An 18192-nucleotide genomic window follows, 5' to 3' on the forward strand; every position below is an offset into this window, starting at 1 on the left:
ATGTGCCCCAGACCCCTAATCATTTTCGTTGCCCTCCGCTGGACTCTCTCCAATTTGTCCACATCCCTTCTGTAGTGAGGAAATAATCACTTCCCTCAATCTGCTGGCAATTCTCCTACTAATACAGCCCAATATGCCGTTGGCCTTCTTGGCAACAAGGGCACACTACTGACTCATATCCACCCTCTCGTCCACTGTAATCCTCAGGTCCTTTTCTGCAGAACTGCTGCTTAGCCAGTCGGTCCCCAGCCTGTAGTGATGCATGGGATTCTTCCTTCCTAAGTGCAGAACTCTGCACTTTCCTTATTTAACCTCAAATTTCTTTTGGCTCAATCCTCCAATTTGTCTAGGTCACTCTGGACCCTATTCCTACCCTCCAGCTTATCTACCTCTCCTCTCAGTTTAGTGTCATCTGCAAAATTGCTGAAGGTGCAATTTATCGCATCATCCAGATCATTAATAAAGATGTTGAACAAAACCAGTCCCAGGACTGACCTCTGGGGCACTCTGCTTGATACCGGCTGCCAACTAGACATCGAGCCATTGATTCACTACTTGTTGAGCCCAACAATCTAGCCAGCTTTCTATCCACTTTATAGTCCATTCATCCAATCCATACTTTTCTAACTTGCTGGCAAGAATACTGTGGGAGACCGTATCAAAAGCTTTGCTAAAGTCAAGATACATCACATCTACCACTTTCCCCATATCCACAGAGCCAGTTATCTCATCATAGAAGGCAATCAGGTTGGTCAGGCATGACTTGACCTTGGTGAATCCATGTTGACTGTTCCTGATCATCTTCCTCTCCTCCAAGTGCTTCAAAATGGATTCCTTGAGGACCTGCTCCATGATTTTGCCGGGGACTGAAGTGAGGCTGACCCGTCTGTAGTCCGGGTTCTCTTTCTTCCCTTTTTAAAATGTGGGCACTATATCTGCCTTTTTCCAATCATCCAGGACCTCCCCCGATCGCCACAAATTTTCAAAGATAATGGCCAATGGCTCTGCAATCACATCAGCCAACTCCCTCAGCATTCTTGGATGCATTAGATCTTGTGCATGTCCAGTTTTTCTAAATAGTCCTTAACCTGTTCTTTCACCACTGAGGGCTGCTCACCTCCTCCCCATACTGTGTTGCCCAGTGCAGCAGTCTGGGAGCTGACCTTGTCTGTGAAGACTGAGGCAAAAAAAGCATTGACTACTTCAGCTTTTTGCACATCATCTGTCACTATGTTGCCTCCCCCATTCAGTAAGGGTCCCACACTTTCCCTGACCACCTTCTTGTTGCTAACATACCTTTAGAAACCTTTTTTGTTACCCTTCACAGCCCTTGCTAGCTGCAATTCCAATTGTGCCTTGGCCTTCCTGATTACACCCCTGCATGCTCTAGCAATATTTTTATACGCCTTCCTAGTAATCTGTCCAAATTTCCAGTTCTTGTAAGCTTCCTTTTTGAGTTTAAGCTCACCGAAGATTTCACTGTTAAGCCAAGCTGGTTGCCTGCCATATTTGCTATTCTTTCTGCACTTCGGGATGGTTTGTTCCTGCGCCCTCAATAAGGCTTCTTTAAAATACAGCCAGCTCTGTTCCTGCGCCCTCAATAAGGCGTCTTTAAAACACAGCCAGCTCTGTTTGTTCCTGAGCCCTCAATAAGGCTTCTTTAAAATACAGCCAGCTCTGTTCCTGCGCTCTCAATAAGGCTTCTTTAAAATAGAGTTCACAGTCTTGCATATTGGAGCACAGCTCTGCCAAAACCAGCATTATCTTGAGCTTTCTGGGTCAGTGCAACAAATTTCTTGGATCGGCACTAGAGCGAAGAAGGCTTCCGAGGACACCTGCACCCTAGTCGAGGGAGCTGTCATGATCGCCAGCAGGTGCACCTTTGCCAGCTCATAACAGTACCGGATGGAGGCCGTGGTCCAGGACGAGATTCTCTGGGTAGACACTAGGCAACCCTTCATCCTGTCTGTGACAGCAACAAATAATCGTGTAGACTTATGGAATGGCTTTGTTCTATCTATAGAAGGCCAAAGCCCTTCTGATGTCCAGGGTATGCAGCCTACGTTCCTCATCCGTAGGATGAGGCTCTGGACAAAAGGATATATCTTGACCATTATGGAACTGGGAGATGACCTTGGGCAGAAAGACTAGATGCGGACACAGAAGATCGTATAAGGCGGTTCCGACATGAGCGCCCTGATATCGGATACCCTACAGGCCGAAGTTATAGCGACTAAGAAGGAGACCTTCCATGAGAGAAGCGGGAGGGAGCAGGAAGCCAATGGCTCAAATGGGGGCCCCCCATGAGCCTTGACAGCACAAGATTCAGGTCCCAAGTGAGAACCATTTTTTCACTTACCCAGTGAGGCGGGGGGGGTGAGGCCTGAGGGGCGAGGCCTGAGGGGCTCTCGCTTCTGGCTCCAAGTGCCCAGCGCATGCCAGGCGTGACCCGCTCCAGGGACAGTGTCAGGTGGGGAGTTTGACTGGGGCAGTACACCTGTCAAACCGTAATGCAGGTGTCCTACGGCCAGCTCAGGGAGGACAGAAACCTCCTGTGGAGTAGAAGGGCAAAAGCTTGCTTGATCTTGATTTTCAGTATGAATACAGACCGTGAAAGCGAGACCTCACGATCCTTCTGACTTTTTGGGTTTTAAAGCAGGAGGTGTCAGAAAGTTACCACAGGGATAACTGGCTTGTGGCGTCCAAGCATTCATAGTGACGAGTGAGACAGGTTAGTTTTACCCTACTGATGATGTGTTGTTGCAACAGTAATCCTGCTCAGTACGAGAGGAACCGCAGATTCAGACATTTGGTGTATGTGCTTGGCTGAGGAGCCAATGGGGCAAAGCTACCATCTGAGGGATTATGACTGAACGCCTCTAAGTCAGAATACCCCCTAAACGATATGGTCATGGGAGAAACCCAGGGTTGTGACTTCAAACCTCGAGGGGGCCATTTAGGGAACTGAGGTAAAAATCTGTCTGGGGATTGGTCCTGCTTTGAGCAGGGGGTTGGACTATATGACCTGCTGATGTCCCTTCCAACCCTGATATTCTATGATTCTATGATATGCGGGTAAAGGCACTCCAGACCTTTCAGGAACCACGCCATCATGGGATGGGCGATGACCGACCATCCTTGAAGCAGAGGGCTGAATGCTGAAATGGACACCAGGTGTACCCTAACCAAAGACAGCGACAGACCCTGGAGCTTATGGTGCAGCAAATAGCCCAGGATGTCTTGCAGGGGGGCCTCTTCCACACAAATGTGACAATCTGAGGCCCAACATGTGAACCACTTCCACTTTGCCACGTAGGCAGCCCTGGTGGAGGGTTTCATGCTGCCCAGCAGGACCTGCTGGACACCAGTGGAAAAACGCCACTCATCCCCATTTAACCACGCAGTAACCAGGCTGTCAAGTGGAGCGCCAGCAGGTTTGAACGCCGCAGATTGCCATGGTTCTACCAAAGAGGCAGCTTCTGAAAGACTCAGCAGCATGCTGAATCAGTGCTGATGAAGCCACACTAGGGCTATGAGGATGACTGTCACTTTGTCTTGCTTCACCTTTAGCAGGACCTTGTGGATTAACGGCACCTACGGTAAGGTGTACATCAGTGCTCCCGACCATGGGATCAGGAAGGCATCCGACAGGGAGCCCTTGTCCCTGCCCTGCAGAGAACAGAACATGTGGCACTTCCTGTTCTGCCAGGACGCGAACAGCTCCATGTGAGGAGTCCCCCACATGCGGAAGATTAGGCTGACCACCTCCAGGTGGAGCAACCATTCGTGGTGTGACAAGAAGGTCCTGATGAGGCGACATGCCAGGATGTTCCTGGTGGGTGGTTACAGATGAATGGTGTACTGCACACAAATGTCCCAGAGGCTGAGCGCTTCCCAACAAAGGGTCGAAGACCTGGCGCTGCCTGTCTGTTGATGTAACACACTGCGGCAGTATTGTCCATCAAGACCTGCACCACGCCTTGCCCTTCAGGTGGGGCAAGAAAGCCTGACAGGCCAGGCAAACTGCTCTGAGCTCCCAACATCAATATGAAGTGCTAGGACAGCTTGTAACCAGTGGCCCTGGGTGTTGAGCTCGTCCAGATGGTCTCCCCAGCCCATATCCGAGGTGGCCGATACCAGGGTGAGCAACGGAGATGGGGATGTGAAGGGAACTCCTTGCAGCACCGACTTGGGATCCCGCCACCAGCACAGAGACAAGAGGATGTGGCTCGGCACCGTGACCACTTGGTCCAGGAGGTGCCAGCTGGGGATGTAGACTGAGGCCAGCCATGCTTGCAGAGATCTCAGATGAAGTTGGGCATGGCTGACCACATACATGCACACGGCCATTGGCCCATCAGTTGCAGGCACGTGTGGGCCATGGTGCTGGTTGCTCTTTATGTGGGAGATCAAGTCCGCCATGGGCTGAAACCGCGCTTCTGGAAGGAAGGGGCCCTGGCTTGCATGGAATTGAAAACCGCTCCGATAAACTCTATGCTTTGGACTGGCGATAACGTGGTCTTCTCTGTGTTTAACAGGCCCAGGTCGCGGCAGGTGGAACTCACCAGACTGAGGCTACTTTGCACCTGCTCCAGAGAGCTGCCCTTGATGAGCCAGTCATCAAGATACGGAAAGATTTGGACCCCTTGACACCTCAGGTAAGCCGCTACTGGTGCCACGCATTTCGTGAACACCCTGGGGGCCGAAGACAGGCCAAAGGGTAGTAACGTGAACTGGAAGTGGCAGCCGGCCACAATGAAACGCAGGAAACGTCTGTGTCCCGGGAATATGGAGACATGAAATTAAGCATCCTTTAAGTCGAGAGTGGCGTACAAGTCCCCTGGATCCAAGGAAGAGATGATGGAGGCCAGGGTGACCATGCGGAACTTCCACTTCTTGAGAGACTTGTTGAGGCCATGCAGGTCCAGAAAGGTTCTGAGGCCCCCTTTGGCCTTCGGGATTAGGAAATAGTGGGAGTAGAATCCTCTTCCTTGCATGTCCCGAGGAACCTCCTCCACAGCTTCCAAGCCCAGGAGCTTCTCGACCTCCTGAACAAGGAGTTGCTCATGAGAAGGGTCCCTGAAGAGAGACGGGGGGAGGAAGGGAGGGACGGCCAAAAATTGCAGGGTATAGCCCCGAGCTACTATGTCCAGGACGCAGCAGTCTGACGTAACTGGCAACCAGGCTGAGCGGTAGGGTAAAAGGTGGTTAAGGAAAAGGCAGGAAGGATCTGGGCAGGTGGCTGGTGCGTTGCTCCCAAGTACACCCTGAAAACGAGCGCTTCTGGCCCCCCGGTGCTTCTCCTGGGCAGGCTGCACAGGAGATTGGGATGATGAAGGGTGGCAGCAGCTAAACTCAACGTCCTTTTTCTTTGCAGGCCCTTGTCGAGGCTGCCACTGTCGAGGTGGCAGAGGAGACCGGAATGGCTGTCTCGACACCTGAGGAGTGTGCATCCCCAGCGAGAGGAGGATCGCCTGCGTGTCTTTTAGGCCATGCAGTTGAGCATCTGTTTGGTCGGAAAAAAGGCCAACACCATGAAACGGGCAGTCCTGAATAGAGGCCTGCATCTCCTGGGACAGTCCGGCAGTCTGAAGCCAGGAACTGTGCCGCACGACCACTGCTAAGGGTACCACCCAGGCAGCTGAATCGGCTGTGTCCCAGACCATTTGGAGGGAGCACAGAGTCGCTGCAGTACCCTCCTTCACCAGAGTTGCAAACTCTGGGCTGTCTTCTGAGACATGGAGTCCTTGAACTTGAGGATAGAGTCCCACAAGTTAAAGCTATAGTGACACAAGAGAGCCTGGTGTTCCCCACCTGAAACTAGAGGCTGGCCATAGAATGAAATCTTGCAATCAAACAAATCCAGCCTCTTGGCCTCCTTATTCTTAGGGGTGGAACTGGTGGGCCCCTGTTTATTCATGTGGTGGGGGTGAGGCCGAGGAGTTCAGTGTGGGAGAGGGCTCATGGCTGGGGCAAGGGGTAGGGGTGCAGGTGTGTGAGGTCCCCGGTTGGGGATGCGGGCTCTGGGGTGGGACCAGAGATGAGGGGCTCAGGGCTGGGGCAGAGGGTTGGGGTGCAGGGAGTGAGGGCTCCGGCTGAGGGTGCGGGCTGGGGATGAAGGGTTTGGGATGTAGGAGGGTGCTCCAGGACTATGGCGATGAGAGAGGACTCCCCCAGCTCTCTCCTCCCACAGCAGCACATGGGCTGTGGGGGACAGGCACCTCTCCTTGCCGCAGCAGCTCCAGGCCTGGGGCCATGGGATAGGTGCCCCCACTCCCCCTCGGTAGGCCTGGGCCGGGGCTAGGTTCAGGCTTCCCCTCCACGGGCAGGTCCAGGGCTGAGTTGCGGCTGGGGGAGGGGCACCCCGGCTGCAGCAGGTCCGGGCTGGGTTCCCTGAGCACCTACGCAGGGCTAAATAGGCTGCTTACAAGGAACTTAGGTGGGTGTATAAATACTCAAACTCTGACACAGTACTTTGTTCCCACCCTCTTAGAGGTGGGCAGCATGGAGGATGGGGTTTGCCAGATGGTCCTGGCAATTTTCAGGACCCACTCAGTAGTGTGACGTGGGCTGGAATGGACGCTAAGAGCACATTAAACAATGTCTCCATCTGCTCCTCCATCTCCTCCGCCTTGAGGCCCACATTCGATTCCACCCTATGGAGCAGTGCCGGATGATCCCTGAAATTGTCTGGTGGGCTAGCTGTGGAGGGGCCCCCACCACCTCGTCCGGAGAGGATGATGATGATTGGACCACTGGGGGAGGTCCGGCGGTGTCCTCACCCACTGGGAAGGGCTTGAGGTTGAGAAGGAACTGAGAGGGAAATGCCCTTGCATGCTGAAGAGGTAGAGAACAATTGAATCTGGCAAGAACAGGGCTGATATTGCAAAAAAACACATTCTTAAGAGGTGCTAGGCACAGAGCACTCATGCAAACACATTCCAGAAGGGTGGGACCAGAACACCTCGATACCAACATATTCCCTAAAGAGAACAGGAACACGCTGACCCATCCTAAATAAGAGGACAGGATGACAATGTGATGGATAGAGATGTTTTGATCGAATCAATATGTACAAGGCAATGGGTGGTAACAACCCACGTCAGGGGGCAGGTAACTAATCACATCAGAGGGGCAATATGTAATTTGTTTGTATTGATGTATAAAATGAAGCCTCAAAGGGAGTGTCTCTGTCTGGCCTAGGGAGGAATGGAAAGTCCCGCTGTTCACTGAGCTGGTCTATTGTCACGGGCATACATTTGTTAGTGTATCTGTAACCACTGAACCAGGGCATTAGCACCGTGCTTCACTGGAAATAAAACTGACCTGGTGCCTTCACTATTAAACCAAGTCTTGTGGTCTTACCGGGCAGTTCGATGGAAGCCTGCTGTATGGGCTCTGTGGCCAGAGCCAGTGCAGCACGTAGAAATAACATGCACACAGCCAAACATCTAACAACACTGTTGTCCATCTATATCTGAAGAAGTTCCTCACCTTGTGCAATAACAATGGTTCTTCAAGATGTGCCCCCCTATGGGTGCTCCACGGTAGGTGTGTCTCCGTCTCTGCGCTGCTGATCAGTAGCAGTGTCCATTGGGCCCGCACATGCACGGTCTCTCCTCGCGTTGCACCATGAGGCTAGCCAGCACACATGGGCTAATCATCCTCAGTTCCTTCTCTACCAAAGAGTCATAAGCGAGAACTCCGAGGAGGGCAGGTAGTGGAGCAGTTACTATAGGGACACACATCTCAAAGAACCATCATTACTGCACAAGGTGAGTAACTTCTTCAAGTAGTGTCCCTCTGGGGGCTCCATTATAGGTGACTCCTGACCAGTACCACTCTTGGAGGACTGGAACTTCAGAGTTGGGTTAGTCACAGGTGATAGTACTGTGGTGTCAAAGACGGCATCAGAGGCAGAGTCCCCGGTGATTGCATAATGTTCTGTGAAGGTGTGGACTAATGCCCACAATGACGCTCTGCAGATCTCTGAGATGGGGATGCCCTTAAAGAAGGCAACAGATGAGGAGATCCATCTCATGCAATCTGTATGGATGGAGTCTGGAGGAGTCATGTTATGAATTTGGTAGCACTGCCTGATGCAAATCGAGACCCACTTAGAGAGCCTTTGGGCTGATATCACTAAGCCCCTGGATCTTTCTGCCATAGAGAGGAAGAGTCTAGGGCAGGGGTGGCCAACCTGTGGCTCTGGAGCCAGATGCAGCTCTTCAGAAGTTAGTATGCAGCTCCTCGTATAGGCACCGACTCTGGGGCTGGAGCTACAGGCGCCAACTTTCCACTGTGCCAGGGGGTACTCACTGCTCAACCCCTGGCTCTGCAACAGGCCCTGCCCCCACTCCACCCCTTCCAAGTTTGCTATGCCCTCATTCCTCCCCCACCAGAGCCTCCTACATGCCACAAAACAGCTGATCAGGAGGTGGGGGAGGGAGAGGGAGGCGCTGATTGGTGGGGCTGCCGGTGGGTGGGAGGAGAACTGTGGCTCTTTGGCAATGTACATTGGTAAATTCTGGCTCCTTCTCAGGCTGGCCACCCCTGGTCTAGGGGACTTCCTAAAGGTTTTTGTCCTATCGAGATAGAATGAAAGGGGGTTCTCCTAACATCTAAGGTGTGTAGTATGGCCTCTCTATTGTCTTGGTGAAGCTTGGGGTAGAAGGCAGGAAGGTGGATAGCCCACATGCAATGGCTAGCCTCGAGATGCAGCATGAGGAGAGACAGTGCATGTGCAGGCCCAACAGACACGGCTACCAAAGATCTCGGATCAGCAGCACAGGGATGCAGACACACCTACAGTGGACCACCCATAGGGACACTACTTGAAGAAGAAACAACTTTCTTCTTAGGAAAGAAAAACATTTTAAAGTGCAATGGATCACCAGGAAGAGAAAGGCGAGTGCTATTTTACATAACTTACTTAATCCTGCCTCAAATTGGAACAGGTGGCCTTTAGAAATTGCAAAGTTCAGGACACTTGACATATCATGTGTCAGGAAGTACCAGACCCCAAAAGTAGGATCTCTTTTCAGGAGACCAAAAGGGTTGTCGTAATTTGGAAACCCATAAAACAAGTGCCTTTTCCAAATTTTCCCCCCAGTAATTTGAAATAAGTGCAACACATACCTTGTTTGTCTTTTGCCATTAAGAAGTTGCTGTGCAACTGAAGCACATTTGTCTGCATCCTGAGTAACTAATCGTAGGTGTCGCAGTAGATCATTATCTGGAAACTTTCTCATTTCTGATTCTTCTATCAAAGCCTTAAAACTGATGAGGCCTTTTAAAAGAGAATATTTTCTTTAATTAAAAATAGTCCTTTTTAGGATTGATTTTAAGTAATAGAGAAGAATACTGCAGTGCAATAATTGTACGCAACAATGTATAATAAAAAAAAAACCCTGAAGCTTGTACAGAAATTTAAAAAAAAACTGCACTCTCAGATATACAACATCCCCTACCTGCCAAACCCATACAACTCAACCTCCAACAAGCTTCTCTTTGGGGGACTCACACTGTTAGTTGTCAGACGGAGTCATAGACTCATGGAATATCTGGGTTGGAAGGGACCTCAGGAGGTTATCTAGTCCAACCTCTGCTGAAAGCAGGACCAATCCCCAGACAGATTTTTGCCCCAGATCCCTAAATGGCCCCCTCAAGGATTGAACTCACAACCTTGAGTTTAGCAGGCATATAAATATACAGATTTATTTATATGATACATAAATAAGCTTCAAAGACAAAGTTGTTGAGTTTCAGAAGTTAACAGCAGAACAAGAAATATTTTGGAAATTGACAATTTTTAGCATCTGTTGCAAATACAAGATAAGGAAAATACATACTTCTTTTATGGTTAATTTTTGCCTCCAAAGCTTCATTTACTTTTGAAGCCCATTCATTGTAGGATTCTGCACGCAATTTCAGTGCATTCATCATTGGATAGAGATCATCTAGTTTATATCGATATCTGCAACAGGCACAGAATTCAATCCCTTCAGTAAGGCATGAATGAACATCAAAATAAGATTGTCTAGTGTCCATATGAACCACCACTGCTTTATCTATAGAAGTTTGTACTTACTATTATTCAGTGCTCACAAGCATATTAGGCACCTCATATTACAAATTCTAGACCAGGTCCCTGCTCTGAAGAGCTCGCAATCCAACTGAACATAAGACAGTGAAGAGGTAACAAAACAGTAGGGAGGAACAGAGGGTGAAGGACAACTCAGGAAAGCAACTTGATTATTCAGTTACTCAGCAAACGCTAGAACTAGATCATTTGATGATTACCTGTTTTGTTCATTCCCTCTGGGCAGGGCCGGATTAACTCTCCTGTGGACTCGGGGCTATTAGATTTTGTGGGGCCTGTATACAAGTCTTCTTCCTGGAAGGGAGCTTGGTGCAGGAGGAGGCTGGGGTGCAGGAGAGCACGGGGTTTGGGTGGGAGTTTGGTGCAGAAGGGGGTTCAGGGCTGATGCAGAGTGTTGGGGTGCAGGAGAGGGTGAGGGTGTGGGCTCTGGGAGGGAGTTTGGTACAGAAGGGGGCTCCAGGCTGGCACAGGGTATTGGGTTCAGGGTCTGTGAGGAAGTTTGAGTGCAAGAGGGAGCCCCAGGCTGCGGAAGAGTGTTGGGGTGCAGGAGAGGGTGAGGGCTCTGGGAGGGAGGCTGGGTGCAGAAGGGGATTCTGACCTGGGCAAGGGGCTGGGGTGAAGGAGAGAGTGCATGGTCTGGGAGGGAGTTTGGTGCAGGAGGGGGCTCTGGGCTGAGGCAGATTGGGGTGCAGGAGAGGGTGCGGGGTCTGGGAGGGAGCTGGGGTTCAGGAGAAGGATTCTGACCTGGGGCAGGGGATTGAGGTGGAGGAGGAGGTGCAGGGTCTGGGAGGGAGTTTGGGTGCAGGAGGAAGCTCTGGGCTGCTGCAGAGTGTTGGGGTAAAAGAGAGGGTGAGGGGTGTGGGCTCTGGGAGGGAGGCTGGTGCAGGAGGGGGCTCGGGGCTGGGGCAGGAGTGCAGAAGAGGGTGCGGAGGCAGGGGTGCAGGAGAGGGGGCGGGGTCTGGGAGGGAGTTTGAGTGCAGGAGGGGATTCTGACCTGGGGCAGGGGAGTTGAGGTACGGGTGGGGGACAGACACACGAGGTGTAGGCCCTGGCCAGGATGCGTTTAACACATGCGGCTCCTGGCCGGTGGCGCAGCAGGGCTCAAGCAAATTACCTGCCTGCCATAGCCGTACACCGCTCCCGGAAACGGCCAGCTGCTGACGCGTCTTTGCGTGCCCCTGCCTGCATCCGCAAGTGCCGCTGCCGTAGCACCACTCACTGCGGGGACGGTGCTGGGGGCGGGGCCAGCACGTGGAGCCTCCTCCCCCTCCCCGTCAGGGGCCACTGAGACTTGCCAGCAGCCAGCCACTTCTGGGAGCAGCATGGGGCCAGCGCAGGCAGCCTGAGCCCAGGAGATCACTGCCTGTGATTTATTTTTCCAGGGGCCCCCTTGAGCCGGGGCCCCAGGCTGCAGCCCCTATCAGAAGAGAGGATATCAGGCTAGATGGATCTTTGGTCTGACCCAGTGTGGCCATTCTTATGTTTCATCTTGCTATAGTAGTTACAAGTCTTCTTCTGGCGTAAATAAACAGAATGAGCACACTAATTTCTCGTAGATGTTACATGGAGTGTAGCTGTAGCAGTGAGAGTCCCAGGATATTAGAGAGACGAGGTGGAGGAGGTAAAAGACGGTTACTCACCGTTCTAACTGTTGTTCTTCAAGATGTGTTGCTCATATGCATTCCAATTAGGTGTGTGCGCGCCACGTGCACGTTTGTCGGGAGATTTTTACCCTAGCAACACTCGGTGGGTCGGCTGGGCGCCCCCTGGAGTGGCGCTGCTATAGCGCCGGATATATACCCCTGCCGACCCATCCGCCCCTCAGTTCCTTCTTGCCGGCTACTCCGACAGTGGGGAAGGAGGGCGGGTTTGGAATGGATATGAGCAACACATCTCGAAGAACAACAGTTACAAAGGTGAGTAACCGTTTTTTCTTCTTCGAGTGCTTGCTCATATCGATTCCAATTAGGTGATTCCCAGGCCTTACCTGGGCGGTGGGGTCGGAGTGAGACGTTGCAGAATGCAAAACTGCTGAGCTGAAGGCTGCATCGTCTCTGGACTGTTGGACCAATGCGTAGTATGAGGCAAAGGTGTGAATCGATGACCAGGTAGCCGCCTGACATATTTCCTGGATGGGGACATGAGCCAGGAAGGCGGCAGAAGAGGCCTGCGCCCGCGTAGAATGGGCGGTGAGATGGCTAGCGGGAACGTGAGCCAAGTCGTAGCACGTTCGGATGCAGGATGTCACCCAAGATGAGATCCATTGGGAAGAGGCCGGCATGCCTTTCATGCGGTCTGCCACCGCTACAAAGAGCTGGGGTGAACGCCGGAAGGGTTTTGTTCTCTCTATATAAAAAGCGAGAGCCCTACGGACATCCAAAGTATGTAGTTGTTGTTCCCGGCGCAATGAGTGCGGCTCCGGGAAAAAAACTGGGAGGAAGATGTCTTGATTGACATGAAAGGCAGACACCACCTTAGGGAGCAAAGAGGGGTGTGGTCGCAGGTGTACCTTGTCCTTGTGGAAGACCATATACGGGGGATCAGCCGTTAAGGCACGAAGCTCCGAAACTCGCCTCGCCGAGGTGATAGCGACGAGGAAGGCTGTCTTCCAGGAAAGGTACGGCAGGGAGCAGGAGGCCAGAGGCTCAAAGGGGGCCCCCATAAGCTTGGTTAACACCAGGTTTAGATCCCAGGTGGGGGTTGGGCGCCTGACTTGAGGGTACAACCGTTCCAATCCCTTAAGGAACCTGGAAACTATGGGGTGAGAAAAAACTGGACGGCCACTCTCACCTGGGTGAAAAGCAGAAATAGCTGCCAGATGTACCTTTACAGAAGAGACCACCAGGCCCTGCTGTTTCAGGGACCAGAGGTAATCCAGGAGCGCAGGGACAGAAACCTCTCTGGGAATTAAGCTACTCTGAGCGCACCAGTGGGAGAAACGGTTCCACTTGGTGAGATAAGTCGTCCTAGTGGAAGGCCTTCTACTTCCCAAGAGTACCTGTTGCACTGAGGCAGAGCAACGCAACTCAGATTGGTTCAACCACGTAGCAGCCATGCTGTGAGATGAAGGGACTGCAGGTCCTGAAGCCTGCTGAAGTCCTGCGTTATGAGGTCCGGCCACAATGGCAGGGGAATCGGATCCGCCACTGAGAGGTCGAACAACAGGGTGTACCAATGCTGCCTCGGCCACGCTGGAGCAATGAGGATCAGGTTGGCTCTGTCCCTGCGGAGCTTTAGTAGGACTCTGAACGAGGGGAAACGGCGGGAAGGCATAAAATAGATGCCTTGTCCACAGGAGGAGGAAAGCGTCTGAGAGGGAGCCCGGGGAGCGTCCTTGGTAGGAGCAGAACACCTGGCATTTCCTGTTCTCTCAGGAGGCAAAGAGGTCTATGTGGGGAAAGCCCCACCTCCGGAAAACGGAATGGATGACGTCGGGACGGATCGTCCACTCGTGAGACAGGAAGGACCTGCTGAGGCGATCTGCCAGAGTGTTCTGAACTCCTGGGAGAAAAGACGCTACCAAATTGATAGAGTGGGCTATGCAAAAGTCCCACAGGTGAGTGGCTTCTTGACAAAAGGAGGGAGGAGCGGGCCCCGCCCTGCTTGTTTATGTAAAACATGGTCGTTGTGTTGTCCGTGAACACTGATACACAACGGCCTTGGAGATGGTCCCGAAACACCTGGCATGCTAGACGGACTGCTCTCAGTTCCCTCACGTTGATATGCAAGGCCAGCTCCTGGGGCAACCAGAGGCCTTGAGTGTGAAGGTTCCCGAGCTGGGCACCCCAACCCAGAGATGATGCATCCGTGGTTAGTGCCACCGAGGGTTGAGGTGGGTGGAACAGCATCCCTGCACAGACTTGAGTAGGGTCTAACCACCAAGTGAGGGAGTCGAGAACCGTCCTGGGGATAGTGATCACCGAATCTAGATTGTCTCTGTGTGGACGGTATAGTGAAGCAAGCCAGGTTTGGAAGCAGCGGAGTCGTAGCCTCGCGTACTTGGTCACAAAGGTGCAGGATGCCATGTGACCTAATAGGCCGAGGCAGGTGCGCACCGACGTTGTCGGGAAGGATTGAAGGCTTCGAAAGATCGAAGACATTGTTTGAAAACGTGGCTGAGGAAGGCAGGCCCTGGCCAGATTGGAGTCCAGAACTGCTCCAATAAAGTCTATTCTCTGCGTTGGAGTCAGAGTAGACTTTTCTACGTTGATCATGAGGCCTAGCCTCCCGAAGAGGTCTTTGATGATGCACAGGTGCTGTGATACTTGCGACTGGGAAGTCCCTCAAATGAGCCAATCGTCGAGATAAGGGTAGACGTGTATTCGACGACGACAGAGGGAGGCAGCTACTACGGCCATACATTTGGTGAAGACTCTTGGGGCCATAGAAAGACCAAAGGGAAGCACCGTGAACTGGAAGTGCTATTGGTTGACCACAAAACGGAGATACTGTCTGTGCGGCGGATAAATGGCGATGTGGAAATAGGCGTCCTTCATATCGAGGGTGGCATACCAGTCTCCCGGATCCAGGGATGGGATGATGGTCCCCAGGGATACCATGCGGAACTTCAGCTTTATCATGAATTTGTTGAGTTCTCGCAGGTCCAGGATCGGTCGGAGACCACCCTTTGCCTTGGGGATTAAAAAGTAGCAGGAATAGAATCCCTTGCCCTTCATGTCTTCTGGCACCTCCTCTATGGCTCCCAGATTTAGGAGCGCATGAACCTCTTGTAAGAGGAATTGCTCGTGAGAGGGGTCCCTGAAGAGGGACGGGTAGGGAGGGTGGGAGGGGGGTGGAGAAACAAATTGGAGGCGGTATCCCGCTTCCACCGTGTGGAGGACCCAACGATCGGAGGTCAGCTGGGACCAGGCAGGGAGGAAATTGGAGAGGCGGTTGAAGAAGGAGGGAGAAGAATCCGGCAGGGTAACTGGTGGGCCATCCTCGGACGTCCCATCAAAAGTTTTGTTTGGGCCCCGTAGGTGGCTTAGGGGGCGCTTGACTTTGGTTTCCCTGAGGGCCAGACTGTCTCCGCCGATTCCCTCTGCCGCGCCGTCTGGTCGTATCCTGACGCGGCCTAGCCTGGTTGTAAGGGCGGTGTGGTTGGGGCCAGAAGGACCTTCGTTGGGTCACCGGCGTGTGCATACCCAACGAGCGCATTATGATTCGATTGTCCTTCAGACTCTGCAACCTGGGGTCAGTTTTGTCTGAAAAAAGGCCCTGGCCCTCAAAAGGTAAATCCTGAATTGTCTGCTGCAATTCTGAAGGAAGGCCTGAAGCCTGTAGCCAGGAGATACGTCTCATCATTACCCCAGACGCGAGTGTTCTGGCTGCCGAGTCCGCTGCATCCAGAGAGGCCTGGAGGGAAGTTCTTGCCACTTTTTTACCCTCTTCAAGTAGGGCCGTAAACTCTGCGCGGGACTCTTGGGGAAGGAGCTCTGTGAACTTCCCCACAGATACCCACGTATTAAAATTACAACAACTTAGGAGGGCTTGTTGATTTGCCACCCTAAGTTGGAGGCCCCCTAGGAGGTCCATGCGCCTAGCCTCCTTCGCCTTAGGAGCTGGTGCTTGCTGGCCATGATGCTCCCATTCATTCACCGATTAGACAACCAGGGAGCAGGGAGGTGGGTGTAGAGATATTCGTACCCCTTTGAGGGGACCATATATTTCCTCTCTACTCCCCTAGCTGTAGGTGTAATTGAAGCTGGGGATTGCCAAATTGTGTCTGCATTGGCTTGTATAGTGCGGATGAACGGGAGAGCCACTCGAGAGGGTGCATCCGCCGATAAGATGTCCATGACCGGGTCCTCTATTTCAGCAACCTTCTCCAATCGGTAGATTCATGTTCTGGGCTACTCTCCTCAAGAGGACTTGATGGGCCCTGAGATCGATCTGAGGAGGGCCTGAGGAGGATGTTCCTGCCACGGCCTCATCGGGTGAGGAGAAGGAGGAGAGAACCGGTACCAACGGGTCCTGAGGTGGGTCGTGGACTGGCGGGGCACCACTGCATCAGGTGGAACCTTAGTGTCTGCAGACTGAAGTGGATCCTCATCCGTGCCCGCAGGGGGAGGACGGCTCACTGTCACTTCGGGAACCCTGTGCTCTGAGGGGCCTGAGCGTTGAGCCACTGATGGGGCACCTTGGGCCTCGTGGTATGCCCACGGAGTCCAAAAGGCCCAGTGATGAGGACCTTGTTCGCGGCTTTGTGTCTCTGGATAGTGGCTGGGAACATCTAAGACGCGTTCCTGATGGTAGGAAGCACTACCAGCCTGAGACGATACCGACGTGTGCCTCGAAGGCCACGGTGGTGCTGAGAGACCCTGGGGGGGTGCCGCTGTTCTGGGCGCTCAGTCCCAGAGCGGTACCGGTGAGCGGTACCGGGCTTGTCGGTGCAGCGAACGAGACCGGGATCTTCTACCGTGCCGGTGCCGGGAGGTCGACCGGGATCTCGAGTCCCTGTGCCAGGAGTGACTGCGGGACACACAGTACCGAGATCGGATCGGTGCCAGGAGTATCTATCCGGTGACCGAGATGCTGAACGTCTCCGCGAGTACGACCGGTACCGCGATAGAGAGCGGTGCCGGGACTGCGAGCGGTGCCGGGATCGGGAACGGCGTGAGCGTGAGCATCTCTGAGACCGTGACCTGGAATGACGTCTCTCAGGTGGACCGACGGAAGGAGGCCTTATCAGGGCCGGCTTGCCGACGAATTGGATAACCCACACCAGCGGTGCCGGGGGTTGAGACTGCATCGACTCCGTCATAGCGATGAGCAATCTTGCCATAGAGAAGGTCTCCGGCATGGAAGGGAGAGCGAGCTCAACCACAGCATGAGCCGGGGAGCTATGTGGCACCAGACTCAACGGCCCTTGCGGGACCAGAATCGACAGTGCCGCGCTAGGAGGAGCTGCCAACTGCGGTGCCGGTGTTGATGGTGCCGCAGCGGTTACCGGGGTCCGACGGACAGACTTTGATGCGTGCTCCTTCTGCGAGGATGGGGTCGGAGCACTATGGCATTTCCCAGTCGGGGAAAGGGAGCGGTGCCGGGGAGTCGGTGCCAGCAGATGTCGGTGCCGGGAGTCCTTCTCGGTACCGGAGTGATCCGGTGCCGAAGGTGCACTCCTCACCGAGGCTGTCTGTTGGGTGGTTAGTGCCGGCGCCGCAGGACTAAGTGCCGACTCCATGAGGAGCTGCTTTAATCGGAAGTCCCGCTCCTTCTTCGTTCTTGGTTTGAACGACTTGCAAATGCGGCACTTGTCCGTCAGGTGGGATTCTCCTAAGCACTTTAGGCAGGAAGAGTGAGGATCCCCTACTGGCATCGGCTTCTGGCACGCCGAGCACGGTTTGAATCCCGGTGCCTTGGGCATGGGCCCACACCGTGTCAGAGGAAAGGGGCTAATCCCCAATCCCCCGTTCAACTATATACACTAACTATGAATATAAGTACTAAAAGTAACTATAACTACAAGAACTCGAACTATAAACACGGTAAAGAGTAAATAACTACGAGAAGCTAGGGATGTGAAGGTCAGCAAAGCCGCTCTCCACAGTTCCAACGACCGTCACGGGCGGTAAGAAGGAACTGAGGGGCGGATGGGTCGGCAGGGGTACATATCCGGCGCTATAGTGGCGCCACTCCAGGGGGCGCCCAGCTGACCCAACGAGTGTTGCTAGGGTAAAAATCTTCGGACGAACGTGCACGCGGCGCACGCACACCTAATTAGAATTGATATGAGCAAGCACTCGAAGAAGAATATCTTTTATTGGACCATCATCTGTTGGTGAGAGAAACAAGCTTTCCAGCCACACAGAGCTCTTCTTCAGGTCTGGGAAAGGTACTCTGAGTGTCACAGCTAAATGCAAAGTGGAACAGATTACTGCACTCTAAAATGAACTTATACAGGAAAATAATAAAAGACAAAAATACCTTACTATCTGTGGGTGAATACTTTTCACAAAGCAATCATTCTATATCTGATCTATCAGTCCTCATCCTCAAAGGAAACCTGCACAACACTTTCAAAAGATGAGTCTGGGAGCTTAAATTCATAACTCTGGTAAACACTAAAAATCATGGACTGATCAGACACC

The 18192-nt window shown here is 52.8% G+C and overlaps 1 protein-coding gene and 1 long non-coding RNA gene across 4 annotated transcripts in view; one reads left to right on the top strand and one right to left on the bottom strand.

Moving 5' to 3' along the window:
* LOC123367971 overlaps positions 1-5948 on the top strand; it is an 84460-nt gene extending 78512 nt beyond the window's left edge. Inside the window, exons 2-3 of the long non-coding RNA XR_006578659.1 lie at positions 4539-4658; positions 5378-5948. This is a non-coding gene — a long non-coding RNA (uncharacterized LOC123367971). The remainder of the gene's footprint in view (positions 1-4538; positions 4659-5377) is intronic.
* Positions 1-18192, bottom strand: part of KDM5B (lysine demethylase 5B) — a 197397-nt gene that overhangs the window by 61399 nt on the left and 117806 nt on the right. For all 3 annotated transcript variants that reach the window (XM_045012370.1, XM_045012369.1, XM_045012371.1), the window contains 2 exons: positions 9852-9976; positions 9139-9289 (listed from right to left, as the gene is read on the bottom strand). In XM_045012370.1, coding sequence (XP_044868305.1) covers positions 9139-9289; positions 9852-9976 — 276 coding nt within the window. The remainder of the gene's footprint in view (positions 1-9138; positions 9290-9851; positions 9977-18192) is intronic.

Source organism: Mauremys mutica, chromosome 4, assembly GCF_020497125.1.
Source record: "Mauremys mutica isolate MM-2020 ecotype Southern chromosome 4, ASM2049712v1, whole genome shotgun sequence".
NCBI lineage: Eukaryota > Metazoa > Chordata > Testudines > Geoemydidae > Mauremys > Mauremys mutica.